The following is an 18,761-nucleotide window of genomic DNA, read 5'->3' as shown; positions in this document are numbered from 1 at the left end:
TCAAAATATGAAATTGATGGTAAATTTAACCTTAATATATAACGAAAGATTATTTAATCAATTTTTAAAGTAAAAAAGTAAATTTAACCCAAAATTTTAGAGCGATGGTAAATTTAATCTTGACAAAGGCTATACTCCCTCCGTCACAAACTACCCGTCCTAAATTTTATAATTTAATTTCTCGTTTTACTTGTTTTTTTTCATTAATCAAGACAAGACATTTTTTTCCATTATACCTTTAGTAATTGATTACTCCTTATCACTTACATTGAATTATCAAATCTTGAAAAATGTTGTAAAGATTTTGGTAATCCTATAAACCTAATTATTCATGCAAAAAGTGTTTTGGTATCAGTCATATAATAATTCCATCAATATTGGAATTAATAACATGACACAATTAATAGGGGCAGAATGGTAAAGTTAAATTATTAATCATCGTTTTCTTAATAATTGTGTCATCTCAATTTAAGACGAATAATTTGGGACGGAGAAAGTATTTAATTAATTTTTTTTTAAAGTAGTGGTTAAATTTGACACTTCTTTCCTTATAAAAAAATGTACGGACGTATAGCGCACTTTAAAATATTCAAACAAATTATGAAATACCAATCATCACATTTGTCACAACCCCCTCCTCCCCATCTCAAATTCCAAAACCCAATTTCCGAAAAACCCTCTCCCCTATTTCCACTTACCAAAAATAATATCTGATAATTTCTAAAATCTCTTCACTTCAAAATTCTCTCCATAAGTAAGCCTATCAATGTCTACCACAACCATTAACGACCTCCCCGACGTACTCCTCTACGCCATAATCTCCACCATCTCCGACGTCCGCAGCCGCAACTCCACCTCCCTCGTCTCCCGGAAATTCCGTATCCTCGAACGCATCACGCGCTCTTCCCTCACGCTCCGTGGCAACATCGGTCATCTCTTCATGTTGCCCAATTGCTTCCAATCAATCACCCACGTCGACCTCTCTTTTCTGTCACCATGGGGAGGACCATATACAGGAGGTGCAGACACATCACAAATCGCGCAGCTTCTGAACCACTCATTTCCTTCTGTTACTTCACTAGTTGTTTACGGGAGGGATGTTCTGCCGCGCGTGTGGCCGGGCGTAAAGGAAATTAAGCTAGTTAGGTGGCACCAGCGTCCCCAGTTATCACCCGGGGAAGAGCTTGATATCCTATTTCAAAATTATCCGCGGCTAGTTTCGATTGATTTGTCGACTTTTTACTGCTGGACGGAAGATATTCCTGCAGCACTTGAATGTTATCCGACTACTGCGGCTAGTCTAACGAGCTTTAATCTGTTGAATTCGTGTTTACCTGAAGGGTTTAAGTCGGAGGAGGTTATGGCGATTGCGCGAGCTTGTCCTAATTTGAAGGAGTTTCGTGTTGCTTGTATGTTTGATTGTAGGTACATTGGGTTTGTTGGTGATGAATGTTTGGTTTGTATAGCTAACAATTGTCCGAAATTGTCAGTGCTACATTTGGCGGATACTTCAGCTTTGTTGAATTCTAGAAGTGATCCAAATGATGAGGGGTTTACTCAAGAGGACGCGAAATTTAGTGTTTCGACTTTGATTGAGGTATTTTCTGGTCTTCCATTGCTTGAAGAGCTTGTTTTAGATGTTTGTAATAGTGTTAGAGATACCGGTCCTGCATTGGAAGTTTTGAGTAAAAAATGTCCTAAATTGAGATCGTTGAAGTTGGGGCAATTTTGTGGCGTTTCTATGCCAATTGAATGGAAATTGGATGGGGTGGCTCTTTGTCAAGGGCTTCAATCTTTGTCGCTAAGGAATGTGGGGGATTTGGATGATATGGGGTTGATAGCTATCGGTAGAGGGTGTTGGAGGTTAGCTAAGTTTGAGATTCAAGGTTGTAACAAGATTACTATGAGCGGCATGAGGACGCTGGTTTCTTTGCTTAAGAAAACGTTGGTTGATGTCAAGATATCTAGCTGCAAGAATCTTGGAGCCTCTTCTTCATTGAAAGCATTGGAACCAATACAAGAACGGATCCAAAAGCTACACATTGATTGCGTGTGGGATAGTGTTGAAGAATTTGAAGATCTTGATGGTTATAGATACAGGTTTGATCTTAACGTGAGTGATGTAGGTGAAGGATCAAGCAGCTCTGCTGGTTCTGGGGATACATTCGGATGCGAGGAAGATGTGTTCATGATTAAACAACAGAAGAGATGCAAGTTCTCCTATGATCTTAATAGTTTGTATGAGGAAGTCAATGGCCATGCTAATGGATATAGTGGACGATCATGGGATCGGCTGCAATCCCTCTCTCTTTGGATTGGCGTTGGTGAGCTTTTGACTCCTTTAACAGCTGCGGGTCTTGAAGACTGTCCTAACTTAGAGGAGATCAAAATTAGGGTTGAAGGAGATTGCAGGCTTTGGTCAAAGCCTTCGGAGCGAGAATTTGGACTGAGCACTCTTCTACACTATCCTATGCTATCCAAGATGCATTTGGATTGTGGAGATACCATAGGTTATGCACACACCGCGCCATCAGGACAGATGGATTTGAGCTTGTGGGAAAGGTTTTATTTGTTTGGGATAGGAAATTTGAGCCTTACCGAACTTGATTACTGGCCACCACAAGATAGGGACGTTAACCAAAGGTGTCTATCCCTACCAGCAGCTGGGCTTCTACAAGAATGCGTTACTCTCAGAAAACTCTTCATCCATGGAACAGCACATGAACATTTCATGATGTTCCTTCTTAGGATCCCAAACTTACGAGATGTACAACTGAGAGAGGATTACTATCCAGCACCAGAGAATGACACGAGTACAGAGATGAGGGCTGACTCCTTGAGCCGCTTTGAAGCTGCCCTAAACAGGCGCCCAATATCTGATTGATGCAAGGAACTAAATTCTCAACCCAATTTTTCCATGTCATTTCGTCAGATTATGTATTAGATTATGGGATCCAGATCTCTTTATATGCATATATGGGTTTTGTGCATTGATTACTGATGCACTGTGCAATTGGGACAAAGAGGAGGATCACTATAATTTGGGTTCAAATTTTGCTTGCAGAGACTAGAATTAGGAAAACGAACTCTGCATTGGATTTCACAAAAAGGTTGAATGTTTCAACTATATTTCTACAAACACGATATTTTCTAAAACTGGAAAATCACACAGAAGTTACAACTTGAGCCGGACACTGTTAACACCTCTACCATGTGTTTCTGTACAAACAAAACAAATTGCGCTATCCAAGTGAATACTCGCACTCTAGCAGTCGGGTGAGAATTTCCCCGCAACTTGGTCTTTCATTAGGCTCTGCCCAACAGTCTGAAATGGAAAAACAATGAGTCAGGGACTTGAAATAACTAAAAAGGAGAACATTATGGAGAACAGAAGAACGGTGAAATACATGGGTCCTTTGAATTTAGCTATACGTTTCGCCAGAAATACCTGCAATTAGTCTGCCCAGGGGTCCTTCAGGTATCTCTAGCCTTGATCCTTCATTGGCAACAACATAAACTACCTGAAAGTGGGCACAAGGCAGTTGCTGTTACTTGATGTAGCCATGTGGAAATAAGACACTAACCCCCAAGACATAAGAAAAAACAATTAACCATGACAAAGTTACTATGTAATTTAATGGAGGTGAAATTTAGCATACCCGCTCCGGCGGTACACCCTCCCATGGTCTGTTTAGAGTACAAAGCTCCCACATTATCACGCCAAGACTAAAAATGTCACATTTTTCTGTAAAAGACTCATTGCGGATGAGTTCTGGAGCCATCCATTCGGGAGTGCCAGCTGATGTAGTATCTCTTATAGGTGTATCTGTCATTATTCTCGAGAGACCAAAATCACATATTTTGACACTCCAGTGCTTGTTCACGAGGCAGTTTGCACTTTTTAGATCACGATGGACTATCTTCATCCGATGTATGCACATCAACCCTCTTAGTTGCCAACAGAAGCAAGAAACTAATCATAAATCCCGTCCTTGAGAAATATAAAAGTAGAAGCACAGTTGAGGTATTTATTTAAAAGTTTTTGAAGCATTATGTAATTAAAAAACCAATAGAGGGTCTCTGTAATTAACATGTGTTGAAGGGATTGCAATCAGCATTCCTAGAAAAAGAACTGTCTCATAGGGTCATGGAACTTGCATCATGCAAAACATTGTTTAATTGCACGAACAAAGATGAATCCAAATTAAACAATAAGCATCACACGTTTCAATAAGGCATGCAAAAAAGATTGTTAATTTTAATATAAGTATGAAAATGTAATATTAATTGCGTTTCTCCACATAACATTATAAGAGTATTTGCTCCCAGTATTAGGAAAACAACAACATACCCAGTGTATTCCCACAAAGTGGGGTTTGGGTAGGGTAAAGTGTACGCAGTAGTATTAGGACACTTCCTGAAAATATATCAAGGCCAATCAATTTTTCAAGTGACATTTAAAGAGTTTTACTGCGTTTTATAATTTTGTATTTGAGACCCCTGCAAATATCATTGAAGCTTTAACCAAAATGTCACGGGAGCATTAGTTAGAAGATATAATTGCTAAAAAGCATTAAGGATCACTGAGTTATCTAGCAACACCAAAGATCAACAAAAAACCAACCTGCATATGTCACGAAGCATCTTGAGTCTCCTCCGCCAGCTAATTCTCTTCTTTTGACCACTTAAATGGATCAAATAATATAGAGATCCCATCTCCATGTATTCAGTAACCATGGACAAATGAGGAGGCTTTGTGCATGCACCAAGAAACAATATAACTGCAGCCATAGGCTGAAGTTAGATATGCAGTAGTCCAAAACAAGGAGCAATATCATAAAGCCAAGTATGAAAGAAAAATCAATACTTGAAAGGAAAAGAGAAGAGGAATACCATTTGGATGCCGAAGATGGCTGAGAAAGCAAAAAGAAAAAAAAAATTAATGTTAGAACATTTTGAACCCAAAAGGAGTTGAGCCCAATCCTAGAAAGACACAATACCTAAGGATAGAAATCTCATTGCAAAAGTCCTCCATGTTTTCCTCCGTAAGATCTTGCTCCAGGAAAACTTTAATAGCGACATCAGTTCCATTCCAAATACCTCGAAAAACTTCTCCAAAGAATCCTGTAAATATAGCCAGATTGTTTAGGAGTGTGGAAGAAAATGCAGATCAACAGAACATAGGAAAGCACATCTTTGGTCCTTGATCAATTTGAAGATATATCTATCCAAGCAAGGAATTTCCTCATACCAAAAATACAAGTACTGCACTCTTACCACTAGACATGTATGTGTCAGTTCTTGGGAGTTGGGAGTATCCACCAAATGTCTAATATAGCATAATCACTGCCCATAAGTATGAGGCGGACCTACAATTAAAGGTGACCAACAGATTACCCATGTTCCTTCCTTGAACAACACACCACCTAGTTACAATTATATCCCCATTCCTAAGTTCACCGTCAATAGGACTCCCCACAAAGCACTCCACCTTTGATGACTTCAAAAGAAGTTTTGAGATATAAATTTTCCAGAAAATGGTTAGAAATCATTCGCAAAATAACTAATCACCTCGCTCCCTAAAGCCCATACTTTTGCAAAAAGGAACTTCTCTTTCACAATGCAGTTGCACACACTTATTACGCATGATGATGTGACCTCATAGATAACAAACTCTCTAGACCATCTATTTTACATTGCATCTCTCCTTCATCGCGTGCTCTTTGCATAAAAATCCCTGTAACCTCTTTCCTACGATAGTTTGATGAAAGTGGCAAATCCAAACTGTTTTCTACACCAAACTCAAAGCACAAAGTGATTGAAGTTCACACAGCTTGATCCACCAGAAATAGTATAACAGTTGGCAGGCATTAGACCAAGGAGCAATGACAAGAGTCTCAAATCAGTTTATTGTGGACTCAATACTGGTATTGAAGCAATAAGTGAAACCAAATGATCTAGCAAACTAAAATAAAATGAAAAATAATATACAACAGTGCCACTTGGAAAAATGGTTTTACATAAACTCACCAATGCCAACACGAGTGCCAACAGTTAACTCTGAGAAGTCTATATTCCATTCTTCAAAAGGTAGAAGAGGCTTGTTCAGGAACATGGGTGATTCCAGAATCCTATTCCAGGTTGAGACCATTTTGTCATTCACCTGCCCCCCTCCTTCTGGATCCTGCCTCCTGAATTCATGGGGAGACGAGGGTAATGATACTGCTTTCTGAGAGCGCATGTGCTCCCTTGACAATGGAAACAAGGAAGACTGTCCACCAGATATTTCATGGTGGTCATGGTGAAAATCAGACACCTAAAAGTACAAATCGTTAGCCAACACCAATGAAATAGAAGGAGACATGCATCAAATTACTGTTTTATATTACTCAGTTAGGGTTAAGATAGAATATTCTAATAATGAGAGTTCCCTTTATGTTTACCATGAACTAAGATTATAACATCCATTTAGTAAGAAGAAAACAACTCATAAAGATACTCAAATGCAACTTCATGTGGGCAAAATTAAAAGAGTGCAAGATTCCTAGAGAAAAGGACAGCCGCAGAATCAGGGGGAAAAATCCAACAAGAATATATACTGCTGCTCATTTGAACCGGTAACAAAACCTAACTGTTTCCAGAGTGAAAGACATCAAAGTATTAGGAACCTCAAAACCAGAGAGAAGGTAGCATACATTTTTTTGAAGATCCAACGCCCCACCTCTGTCACTTGAAGTATGAGGGGATGAGCTATTTTCCCCTTGTTCTCTTCGATTCTGCTTCAGTGCTTCATTCATTGCTCGAACCGCCCTGGTTTCATTCATGACACAAAAATGGCACAAGTCAAAGAAGGAATTGGTTGCTGTCTTCTTAGAAACATTTCTGACAGCCTCCATATTCTGATGAAAGTACATTATATCCAGCCACAAGTTCTAAGCAATAAATTCTTCTTTCTTCATAGAGTTACATTCGGTTCTTACTAACATTCTTGGAATATTTCACGAAAGACAGATAATAACAAAATTTAGCGTCAAATAAGTTCTTGTACAAATTAATACCAAAACGATGACCCAATAAACGACGAAAGAAGACATCTATGATGCTGACCATTATAATGAAAATATCTACCTTACGATGTCATCACCAATTTCTGGAGTAATACTAATACTTCTTCTTCGTAGCCTACGTGGTTCTGATGTTGATGCCCCTTCTGACCTGAGGATAGAGACTGTCAGTCCATTAGGCGATTTTTTGGACAATGACGAAGGTTTTATTATGTTCAAAAGTCTTTGCAAATTGATCCACTATTAAACAGGTAAATCTAGTGAGTCTGCATATATTAGAAGGGAAGAGATTCTGAAAATTTGAACTCACAGACATTTATAATTCTGTGTTACTCATCCCATAAAACGTCAAAAAAAAATGGCTGTGTCAAATAGATTAAAAATGAATAGTTCAGACCACTATCCTATTTTAAAGGGAGAAATTATGTAACTTTATAAGTCTACTCTGAGATTCTCCACAGAAAGAGGAGGCAAACAAAGAGATAATATGGAACACCCAGTACTCCAAATTCCTCTACCAAGCAACTTATGGTCATCGCAATTCAATTGTTACGTCTTTTTAGTTCCTCTGCAAAGGAGACTTATTTTCATCCAATCTGTTCTTTATTCTCTTTTATGATTCCTAAAATGAAATGTGTCATCATTATTGCAGTAATATGAACCGCTTCCGAGTTATAGTTTTAAGAAACATAATTACTGGATCAAATATTTAAGGAGCAAATAATAGCTAATCTTATATATTTAGAATAATTAATTAAAACTTATCAGGGTAATAGAACCAAATGCCAACACACTAACATCCAAGACTAGTATTCCATATGCACCCCGTACTAACTATCAGGTATGTAAAACCCATCATCAACACCTATTAAGCCCTTTCATCAAAATCTAGTAGCCAAAACAACCGATTAAAAAGCCAAATACCCCTGTTTAAGATACTAATAATATTAGTGGAATTTCATCAACAGAAATATTTCATATGAGTTAGCTGCTGAGGTATGCACTTGTGTTCTACAGAAAACATGCTCTAACTAACATCAAAACACTGCATTCAACGATTCATTTAAGCAGCATTGACCTCGCGGATTGACAATGGAAGCAAATGAACCAAAGGAACAATGGAAGCAAATGAACCAAAGGATTGTGAACTGGGAATATGAATGACAATAACATGCAAGATGAACCAAAAATAACGGCAGGAATAAAAAGAACAATTGAGTTCTTTATACACGTCAATGTTCTACTGATTTACTGGCATAAACTCACAGCAAACTGAAAACAAGACCAGTATTAAGTACCTTGATGTAGCAACATCATCTGAATAATCTCTGCACGTTTTGGTATCACCACTAAGCATAGAGCGAGCACGTGCTCGAAATGAAGGGTGCTCTGGACTACAGATTTGAAGTGAGACAAGAACATAGTTAGTATCCATTACACTAAAATGAGCAGCTCTGGTTAATGGAGATAAAGAGAGCCACTTGATGTTTTGAAAAACACCTCGCAGTCTTACAATTTTCCATAACATTGTTTGACACACCTTTAGCATGACAAAAATATCTTTTGATTTATGGAGATTGACAAGAAAAAACTGAGAAGCTCTCAAAGATATAACCACACATCTAGGACTGTTTATTTAAAACAAGATGCTATACATGTACATGTGAGATGCCAAATTTTCTTTTTCATGGATTATAAAAGACATGTTTAAAGACAGAATCAGGGTAATCTCAAAGAGCCTTCTAAAATTTTCCAACTCGATATTAGTTGATTCAAATTGGAGTTACAATCTAACCACAAAATGCTTCAGTGATAAAAGTAAATAAATGGTATACAAGAACATGTGAAATGCCAGGTTCTTTTTTCATTGATAGAAGACAGGTTCAAAACAATGAAAAGAAGGAATCAGTTTCTAAAACTAATGCTAAGTTCAATATAGTCTATTCAAAAGTGGTGTCACAAATTAAACACAAAATGTTGCAGTAACAAAAATAAATAAATAAGTGACAGATCAATGAAGAAAATAAAAACAAGTCAAAAATCCTACTACTCACACCATAACCACCAGCTAAAAAGGAAAAAAACCAAGCTAACTATTTGTAAACAAGAAATTCATAGTTATAAAACAACCGTACAAATTTATGCAAGGGGTGAATGGCATCCTTTACTGTGCAGCACAAGTTCTTTGAGAATCATTTGTTTCCTTTGTTACATTACCTTATCAAAAAAGAGAATCGCCCAGGGGAATATCTAGTCACACGTCCATTATATACCCATACGCTAACAGTCACACCAGAAACATAGTCAGACAGATGCTCAAGGGAAAACTACAACCAGAGGACTTGACTTCAAATGATTTTATTTTTTCAGTAATTTAATTTAAAGAACAAAAAACTGATTTGATCCAGAGGGTGCTGGTATGATCTCATCCAAAATTGGAAAACTGATGAAGAGCTTCAATGAATATGATGGAAAAATCAATTGAATAGGAGTCGTGGCCATAGAAAAATAAACCTTGAACTTGCAGTCCTTTGTTCAGTAATAACTTTTCTTCGGCTCCTTCTCCAAGCTGCAGTAGCAATATTGGGTTCGCTATGCGAGAAACTGATACACAGAAATATATCAATAAGAAAATAAGAACCACGGAACAGAAAGAGCATTCCGAATTTCCTTTGCTCAAAAAGAATACAATGAAATGTTAATGTTATTTTGTAAAAGCATAATTTTTTAGCCGAGCGAAATCATACCTCAATTTTCTATCAATTGAAGTGTTAGACCGTAACATCATATTCCTCAATGAAGGTCCTGCGGCATTTGAAGATGCTTCTAGTCTCCTCTGGTATTGAAGAGCATCATCTTTCTCAGAACTGTAGAATAAAAAGATTAATTCAAAATGAATTAGGGAAAAGAAGAAATGAAACTGCAGCTTCACCAGCAAAAACAAACTTCCTGCAGATTACAGAGTGTCAACAATGATAATGCAACAGACAAAAGATGAAAAGAATTATAGCAATTAAACTTAAACAATAATAAATAAAAAGTGAGAAAGATTTCAATCTAACCTCTCAGGATCAATTCTCTCTGAAAACCCATAAAGAGGACTGTTAGGCTCCAATGGTGAATCACAGGAATCATTTTCTGCAGAATCACTCTCTCCAGCAGCAGATATGTGGGTCATGAAAATAGCCTTCATTGATAGAGGAATAAGTTGACCAGGAAAACGCATAAGATCGACAAGCAGTTCCACAGAATTTAACACAACTATAACAGACATATGTTTATATGAGTCTACACACTCGGAAGCTCCTTCAGCAGGCAACCCCTAATTAGGAAACATAAAAACATTATAAGTTAAATTTCACGAAAAATATGGCAATGAAAGAAAATAAAGTGAGAATTCATAAGAACTAGCAGTGCAACATTTCAGGACTGAGTTTAGACATAAAACATGGAATTCACAGAACTACAATTTTCAAAGCTCACCACAACAAGCCGACTTTCAAGACCTACAGTATCCGCTAATACTTTGAACAATATTGCTCGAGAACGACATGAGCCATGCTTTATGTGACCCAACATCTGGATGCCTCGGATGTCAGAAGTGTGAGAGCTTTCCTCAAGAGCAGCTTTAGCAGGACTTAGTTCACAGTTCGATCGTTTGTAAACATCAGACACCTATGTAAGGAGTCATTCAAACAACAGATAAAATGATAAAAGCGTCCTCAGAAGATGTCTAACATCAACTTTTTTTTCAAAAAAAGGTATGCTCATGGAAGATGCTTAGCATCAATTTCGTCCTTTATCTTTGACTACAATAATATACCCAGTATATCCCTAAAAGTGGGATCCGGGGAGGGTGGGTGTACTAGTCCTTACCTCTACCTTTGTGGAGTAGAGAGGTTGTTCAAGATAGAACCTCCGCTCAAGAAAATCACTTCTTCATAACAAGTTTGCAAAGAATGCAAGAGTCAAAAGCCATGATGAAAATATGAACAAAGAAAGTATTGGCAGTAAAAATAGTAAAGATAAGCAAAGTAAAAGAAACAACAGTAGCAAAAATATTGGTAAGGAAATGGGTAAGTGCTCCAGACTGGAACCTGCTCTACCACGGTGAAAAGGTCCTTTATCTTTGAGTACAACAACAACAACAACATACCCAGTATATTCCCATATAGTGGGGTCTGGGGAGGATAGAATGTACGCAGTCCATACCACTACCCTCAGAGGTGAGGTAAAGAATCCTTTATCTTTGAGTAAAAATCTATAATGCAATCCATGGCCCCACATATCCATTTAACAGTAAACAACACATTTTAAACTCTTCCCCTAATATATATGCTGAGACCAAATATTCTCCTTCAAATGAGCAAGTAAATCTTTACAATTCATATATGCATTACAATTCACAAGTTAATCGAACAGAAAAAATTCATGCTCTTTACAAATAGAATATTACCCCGGATAACTCTATATAATATGACGTCAGCTGATACACAGAATATTTACTAATCTTTTGGTAACTAAATATGAGAAGATCTTCATAGGGTAATGTTATTAAAGAAAGGGGGGGTTGTTGCAAAATATAACTGACACCGTAGTCAAGATAGAAGGAAACACGAAGGCACTGAGGCTGAAATTTAATATATTGAGTTAAAAATTAACAGGTAGAACGATAAATGAAACTGTATAATTTTATGTAAGTTTAAATCACCAATCAATTTTATCCCAACAAAAGATACATCAACCCACTTATGGGTTCATTAACACATGCAAATTTCAGCAATTTGACTCAAAGAGATATTAGGATACCACAAGAAGAATAAAAAGTTTAAGTCAAAAAATTTATGAGTTAGCTAAACAGCACACACGATAGATCGACAATAATATATCTTCCTTATACAATTTTGCTTTCATACTAAGGACTTGAACACGTCTATATTTGGTGATTTGGTGATTTGCAGGTATTCGTATTTCAGCATTAAAAAAAGCTGAGGTGGTCATCAAAATTACTGAAAATATATTTACAGAATGTCTCATGAAATCAACAAAAACAGTTAAAAGAGGCCTAGATGTAATTTAGGAGTTAGACCAAAGCTATTAAAAAACCGTCAAATCACATGGCTGGTTGCTGTGAGTGTATTGGAAAAATAAACATAACATAGAGGGCTCTTAGGGAAAGAAAAAGTTCTGGACAGAACAGCAGCAGCAACAAAAAAATAATCACCAGAAGATCTTGTAAAAATCTCGGTGCAACCCAAAAAACAGAGTTATATTCACAGGACGGCCACTCAAGAAACGTCCCCATAAAAAAATCAGGTATTTGACATGGAAACAAATAGAAAAAAGAAAGGAAAGGAAAATATTGTGCCATTTTATAGCACAGTGAAGAAAAAGTAAAAAAGTATGAAAACCCACCAATCCAGCTATCTTTTTTACAGTAGCTGCAGGATTTGAGCTTAAACCTTTCACTAGTGCAACAATCAGTTGCTTCAGCATAGAAAGCTTCTTGTCTTTCTCAGCATCCACAAGTATAATATCTGCTCTTAAACCCTCCTGCTCCAGTGCCTGAAGTTCATCAAAAGTGGGAATATCTTCAAAAAGCTCTTTGAGCCTTTTCTCCTGAACCAAAAAGGGATAAAGAAAAGAGCATTCAAATAAAATCAAACCAATTGCTAGTCAAAATTAAATGCCAGTTGGGAAATACAAGGAACAAAGAAATAAGTTCAAGGCCCCTGAACAACTGACTATTGAGAAATTTTTTTTTTGAAATTGGTAACTTCAACTGACTATTGAGAAATATATCAGTCAGAGAAGTTTACAGGAAAATATTTTGGCTGACTACACACATTTGATGGAGTCTGTCCACAATATACAAATATGTGTACCTTCTATAAAAGAAAAAAGATAAGAAATTTACAGGAAAGCCAAAATATGTTCCTTAATGGCGATGGCCGGACAGCTTACAACAGTGGCGATCCAACAGTCATGTGGAAATACAGAATCTGGGTGCTTTACTTATTAAAAAGAAAAAAAAAAAAATATATATATATATATATATATATATATATATATATAAAATCTAGACTCTGAAGTGAGAAGATTAAGGTACCAAATGTTTCTCACTTATGCAAGTACATCAGTTCCAAGATGAGTATAAACGCATGTTAACAGGAGGTCAAAATTAGCATTTCTACATTTATAGCATCAGATATCATCATACAGAAGGATTAATAAAAACCAAATAATCAACTGCACCACCTCAACCAGAAACTAGTTGGAATCTGCTATAGTAACCCTGCAATCATTATTTCTATCTAGTCATAAAAGATATATTCTAGGAAGTTTGGCTGGAGATTCTAGTAAAAACACTAGCTCTCGTGAGTTCATGATGAGAATATTCTCATCTTTGAACCTTTTTTATATTGCAGCAACTATTCTCATTATGCATGTAAGGCATGACAGGATAAGACGCAATCTCATTCACGATTTTGGAGCGATTTTTTTTTTTTCAAATGAATAACAACCATAATGAATGTTGACTTAAATGTGTTCTAGTCTAGCCCATTTCTTTCCACTACTAAATTAGTCGAGAAGTGTGAAAGAAGAGCTAAAATTATAATAAAATCAAGCTACAAGCATCCTGAATAACAAACATAAAGTCAAGAAAGAGAATATGGGAAAAATTATACCGTAGGATAAAAAGCTTCCAAATTCTCAAATTAGATTTTTGACATTTACGACAAACAAAGATTCAAATGCATGACTTCTCTTCTTCTTCTTTCTTTTTCTGTTTTTGAGACTTAGACTGGAGATATTTCTGCTTTCCCCCCATCCTACACTAACATGGTCTCAAAGAGAAAAAATGGCCATAGACTATATTTCCCAAGGAAACAAAAAGAAACAGCTGGCAACATCACATCCTGTGCTGTAGGAGTTGTCGATATGAAGGGAAAGGGAAGGAAGGCTAACGCATACCCTAGAGAGGAACGGGAACTATAAACTACAGAGTATAGACCTTCCTCTCTGGCATTTAAGATGACACGAGCAGAAGGAGAATTTCACCTATTTGAACATGACAAGAAGAGGAAATATCAACTTGATTCAATGGGATAGATTGGCCTTGATTCGAAAGTTTAACTGTTTTCTTGGCAGTGAGCCTTGATCAAGTTCTACAAGATACAAAGCACTTAAACATCATTAACAACATCGATATAGGCCGCATTAGGCCTAATATGCACATTCCATAACTAAAAATCAAACTGTGTAACCTCCTCTTCAAGGCATATAAGATACTCGCTACCAAAGTTGAATACTAAATTAACCATTAGTTCAGCTTTTAACAAACAAATGATATGTATATTATCAAAATCAAATAACAAGCAACGAAGAATAGAATCTAAAAGAAAATTTTATGGTGCTCACAGCAATAACTGAGTAGAAACCATTTGGAATTGGTTCTGACAGTGTTCCAGTTTTCCAGAGAATCTGTGAAGCAGTCTGACATGAAAGCCTGTTATATTCTTCATTTTCACCCAGTTCCTTATTCCTCAAATCTTCTTCTTTACTATCAAGGGTAACAGATCCAAACTTTTCAACGAAATCTGAGGGCCACCATGAAGCCCCTGGGGACCTCTGCTCTGAAGGCCCAACTTCATCCCGTGCCTCTTCCATGTCAGTAGATAGTTTAATTGCAATAACATCTCCCAGACACTACTACCCCACAAAAGAGCTTATTCATCTCACACTTGTTTTTAGACAAACTATCATTATTAACGAGCTTCTCCTCCTCCAACCAGCCCAAGATGGATGCCGTAAAATCTGCAAATATAAAACATTTGAATAAAAACAAACATGCTTCTAGAAAAAAGACGGCACTATACGATTACTTTAAAAGGTATTCAGAGGACTTGTAAGGGAAAAAGAGCAGGACGACAGCGAAAACTACTGAAGGACCACTAAAATATTGGAACGTCTGACGCTCCCAACTGAAGCAGAAATAAGGGAGTCAAAGTAGATAATAAGTCTCCATTTCAAGAATCAGATGAATACAAGGATGACATTTGAAAGGATCAACACTACCAAATTATACTGACAAAAAACAGATAGCGATACTACAGCTTTACGAAGTTGCTTGAGCCTTTGGCTTCCAGAATGGTCTTTTTTAATTTGTCTCCTGGTCTCCTCACAGCACAATAATGTACAGCGAATCTAGTGCCGTTCATTTGTGTTTTTTTTTTGTTGCTACAGGAACTAGAACACCACATGTGAGAAGTTGTGGGACCATTAACCAAAGATGAAGTTCAATGATCTCCATCTGTATTTAACTTTTAGATTATTGTTATGTTAAACTATCTAAGGTGGTGAAGTGCAGTGCACTGGAGAATTGATCAACATAAAAACAAGATATCCCAAATCCCAATCCTAAGATTATGTGTCTCATTGCTCCTCAAGTACGCAAAGTTTCAAATGAAATGCACTATAGTGAAGTGAAGTGAAGTGCATTGGAGAATTGATCAACATAAAATAAAGATATCCGATACCTGATTCTAAGAATGTGTCACATTGCTCCTCCGGTACGAAACGTTTTAAATGAAATGCACTATGGTTAACACTCAAAATGTGCCGAGTTTTGACGCTTATCAAATAGTTGTACACCAGCTCAGATGGAATAGAAAAACATTATATGCATTAAACCTATAGAATTCCCCTTCATGAGCAGGAATTCGAAAAATTACTATTTATTTCCCAAACCAACCTAATTTGCTGACAGTTTCGTCAAAAGCATCAAAACTAACAAATGTACTACCCAAATCACATCGAACTACACTCCATTACACAATGCAATATTAATGCAGTAGAAGTTTGACACCATCAAGGTCCTAACCACTGAAGCAACAGATAAACGGACTTGCAATTCATATTTCATGAACTAGAGTCAAAATTCAGCACCAAGACAGTTCCTAATCCGAACATTGACCGTTTCACTAGGCTTCATTCAACAATTTAATCAAAACTCTTCATAAGAACTCACGGAAGACTCAAAGCCAAGATAATACCAAGAATAAGATAATCAACAAGCTGAATTTAGCAACCCTACTTTGCTGACAAATGAATTTTCGTCAAAGCGTCAAAACTAACAAATGTACTATCCAAATCACATCAAACCACACCACACAACACAACGTAATAGTAATTAAGTAAAAGATTAATATCATCTAGATGCTAACTACCAAAACAACATATAAAGTTGATTTGCAAATTCATCATTCATGAACTCAAACCGCAGTCCAAATTCAGCAGTAATACAGTTCCTACTCTCCGACCATTCACCGTTTCAATAGGCTTAACACAAGAATTTAATCAAAACTCCTCATAAGAACTCACAGAGGACTTAAAGCAAGATAATCAATAAGCTGAATTTTCGTCAAAAACATCAAAACTAACATATGTACTACCCAAATCACATCAAACTACACTACGCAATATTAATTCAGTACAAGTTTGATATCATCTAGGTTCAAACTACCGAAGCAGTAACAACAACATAACCAATGAAATCCCACAAGTGAGATCTAGGGAGGGTAGAGCGTATGCAGACCTTACCACTACCTCTTGGAGGTAGAGAGGTTGTTCCATAAAAGCCCTCAGCTCAAGTGCAGCAAATCCACGTACAAAGAAGAAGGAAAAAGTGGATAAATTATAGCAACTAACAAGAAAACATAGCAAAGTTTACAAGATAAAAGCAAGAACAACAACATTATAGTACGTTAATCTAAACACAATAAACACCAAACTATGATATGTATCACAAGCAGAGACTGCAATACTATGGCTAGTATATCCACAAACCCAACAAGCCTAACAGTTCCTACTCCTCTCTTAATACGAACACTGACTGTTTCACTATGTTTAACACAACAATTTAATCAAAACTCTCATAAGAACTCATGGAAGACTCTAAATCAATATAATACTAAGAATTAGATAATCAGCCCCCTTACTTTGCTGACAAATGAAATTTTCGTCAAAAGCATCAAAAGTCAAAACTAACAATTGTACTACCCAAATCACATCAAACTACACTACAAGATGCGATATTAACTCAGTAAAAAATTAATATGATCTAGGTTCTAACTATCGAAGCAACATATAAAAATCGATGAATAGTTCATCTTTCATGAACTTGAATGCAGCCGTTTCACTAGGCTTGACACAAGCAATTTAATCAGAATTCGTCACAAGAACTCACCGAGGACTCAAAGCAAGATAATCAACAAGCTGAATTTTCGTCAAAAAGATCAAAACTAACAAATGTACTACCCAAATCACATTGAATCACACTAAACTACACTACGCAATATCAATTCAGTACAAGTTTGATAAAATTGATTTGCAATTCATCTTTCACAAACTTGCGTCCAGTCGATAATCAGCACCAATACAGTTACTACTTATTTCTGAATCCGAACATTGAATTAAAACTCCTCCTAACAACTAAAAATCAAGATAATAACAAAAATTAGATAATCAACAAGGTGGATTCAACATAAACGCATGCAAATAAAACCTAATAAATCTGAAATTCATAAATACAAAAATAATAACAAAAAAAAAATTAAAAGAAACGTGATCGGAGAATTTACCAGTAGAGTAGATCTTGGAGAAAAAAAAATGAATCTGAAGCAAGTTTAGTATCCGGCGATTACCGCATTTTGGAATCGTAAATCGCCGGAAGATTCAGTTTCTTTGTCTCAATCGAAAGTTTATACACCGATACCAAATTCTAGAGAGAGAAAGTGTGCGTGTGTGTGAGAGAGAGAGAGAGAGAGAGAGAGAGAGACAGAGGCGGGGATTGTGTTTGATTATATTTTTGGGTACCTGTGTTCTTATTAGTAATTGTTTTTTAATTATTAATTTTTCAGCCAGTATTCGAAACCAGCATAAGGACCGACTAAATTGTAATTTGCGTTCAGAAAGTTCATGTTGAGGTAAAATGCTCTTTAATAAGTTAAATTTGATCAAAAAAATTTCAAATATTTTTGATAAATTATTTTTGGATAAAAGTTTATCATATGTTTTTTAATTATAGTATTTAAAAAATATACTTTATTTTTAAAGTTAACAAAAATATAAAATAATAGTAAAAATATTTGTCAAATAATAATAAATTATCTGATCAAACGTTATTAGTTAAGTTTTTTATCGAAAATTACTTAAAAAATCTATGATATTTTTCAAGAAACTCAAATATAAAATCTGTTATTAAGAATGAAGGAATATTTAATTCGTTGGTGTTCTTATTAATTGGTATATTGATGCATCCTCCAGGAAAGCGATGGCCTTTTATTTTGCTTTTTAAATTATACACACGGATTTGTTGAACTTGTGATTTATTTATTTTTTTGTATATTGAGGTACAAGTGGCGATGCGTATTGTATAAAATTCGGAAGGCACCACGCAAAGAGAGTTGGTTTTTAGTCAATGGTCAATGCAATTGGGAATTAAATTCCATAATTTCGGGAAATGAAGAAATATAGTAATATATTATACTTTCGTTGGTTCCTCACACGCTGTGGGTCGATTTGTCTGGCTTGATAAAGTATAGCTAGCCTCTCTGTTATTGACTTGATTGAATTCAAATACAATTGTTCTGGTCGAGATATTGTTAAAATTTTTTATATTATTTTGCACTAAAT

At 36.0% G+C, this 18,761-nt stretch overlaps 2 protein-coding genes across 3 annotated transcripts; one reads left to right on the top strand and one right to left on the bottom strand.

Moving 5' to 3' along the window:
• The first annotated feature begins 620 nt into the window (after positions 1-620).
• LOC107878431 (F-box/LRR-repeat MAX2 homolog A) lies at positions 621-2,994 on the top strand. Its single transcript, XM_016725429.2, has one exon. It carries the CDS (start codon positions 767-769, stop codon positions 2,882-2,884), a length of 2,118 nt encoding a protein of 705 aa, XP_016580915.1. The 5' UTR covers positions 621-766; the 3' UTR covers positions 2,885-2,994.
• Positions 2,995-3,073: 79 nt separating this feature from the next.
• Positions 3,074-17,964, bottom strand: LOC107878430 (serine/threonine-protein kinase EDR1). Of its 2 annotated transcripts, XM_016725427.2 has the most exons (17): positions 17,708-17,949; positions 14,487-14,882; positions 12,480-12,683; positions 10,548-10,739; positions 10,127-10,386; positions 9,812-9,931; positions 9,579-9,668; positions 8,363-8,458; positions 7,129-7,215; positions 6,696-6,810; positions 6,031-6,316; positions 5,001-5,124; positions 4,894-4,913; positions 4,625-4,781; positions 3,660-3,948; positions 3,449-3,521; positions 3,074-3,325 (listed from the first exon to the last, which is right to left on the bottom strand). In XM_016725427.2, the coding sequence occupies exons 2-17, from the start codon at positions 14,733-14,735 to the stop codon at positions 3,243-3,245; spliced, it is 2,445 nt and encodes an 814-aa protein (XP_016580913.1). In that variant the 5' UTR covers positions 14,736-14,882; positions 17,708-17,949; the 3' UTR covers positions 3,074-3,242. The 2 variants fall into 2 exon arrangements, with proteins under 2 accessions (XP_016580913.1, XP_016580914.1); XM_016725428.2 differs by lacking the exons at positions 3,074-3,325; positions 3,449-3,521 and having other exon boundaries at positions 3,764-3,991; positions 17,708-17,964.
• Between the last annotated feature and the right edge of the window lie 797 nt (positions 17,965-18,761).

The sequence above is a fragment of the Capsicum annuum genome, chromosome 7, assembly GCF_002878395.1.
Source record: "Capsicum annuum cultivar UCD-10X-F1 chromosome 7, UCD10Xv1.1, whole genome shotgun sequence".
NCBI classification, from domain to species: domain Eukaryota; kingdom Viridiplantae; phylum Streptophyta; class Magnoliopsida; order Solanales; family Solanaceae; genus Capsicum; species Capsicum annuum.
The sequence above is the reverse complement of the archived record's forward strand: the minus strand, read 5'-3'. Positions and strand labels throughout refer to the sequence as shown.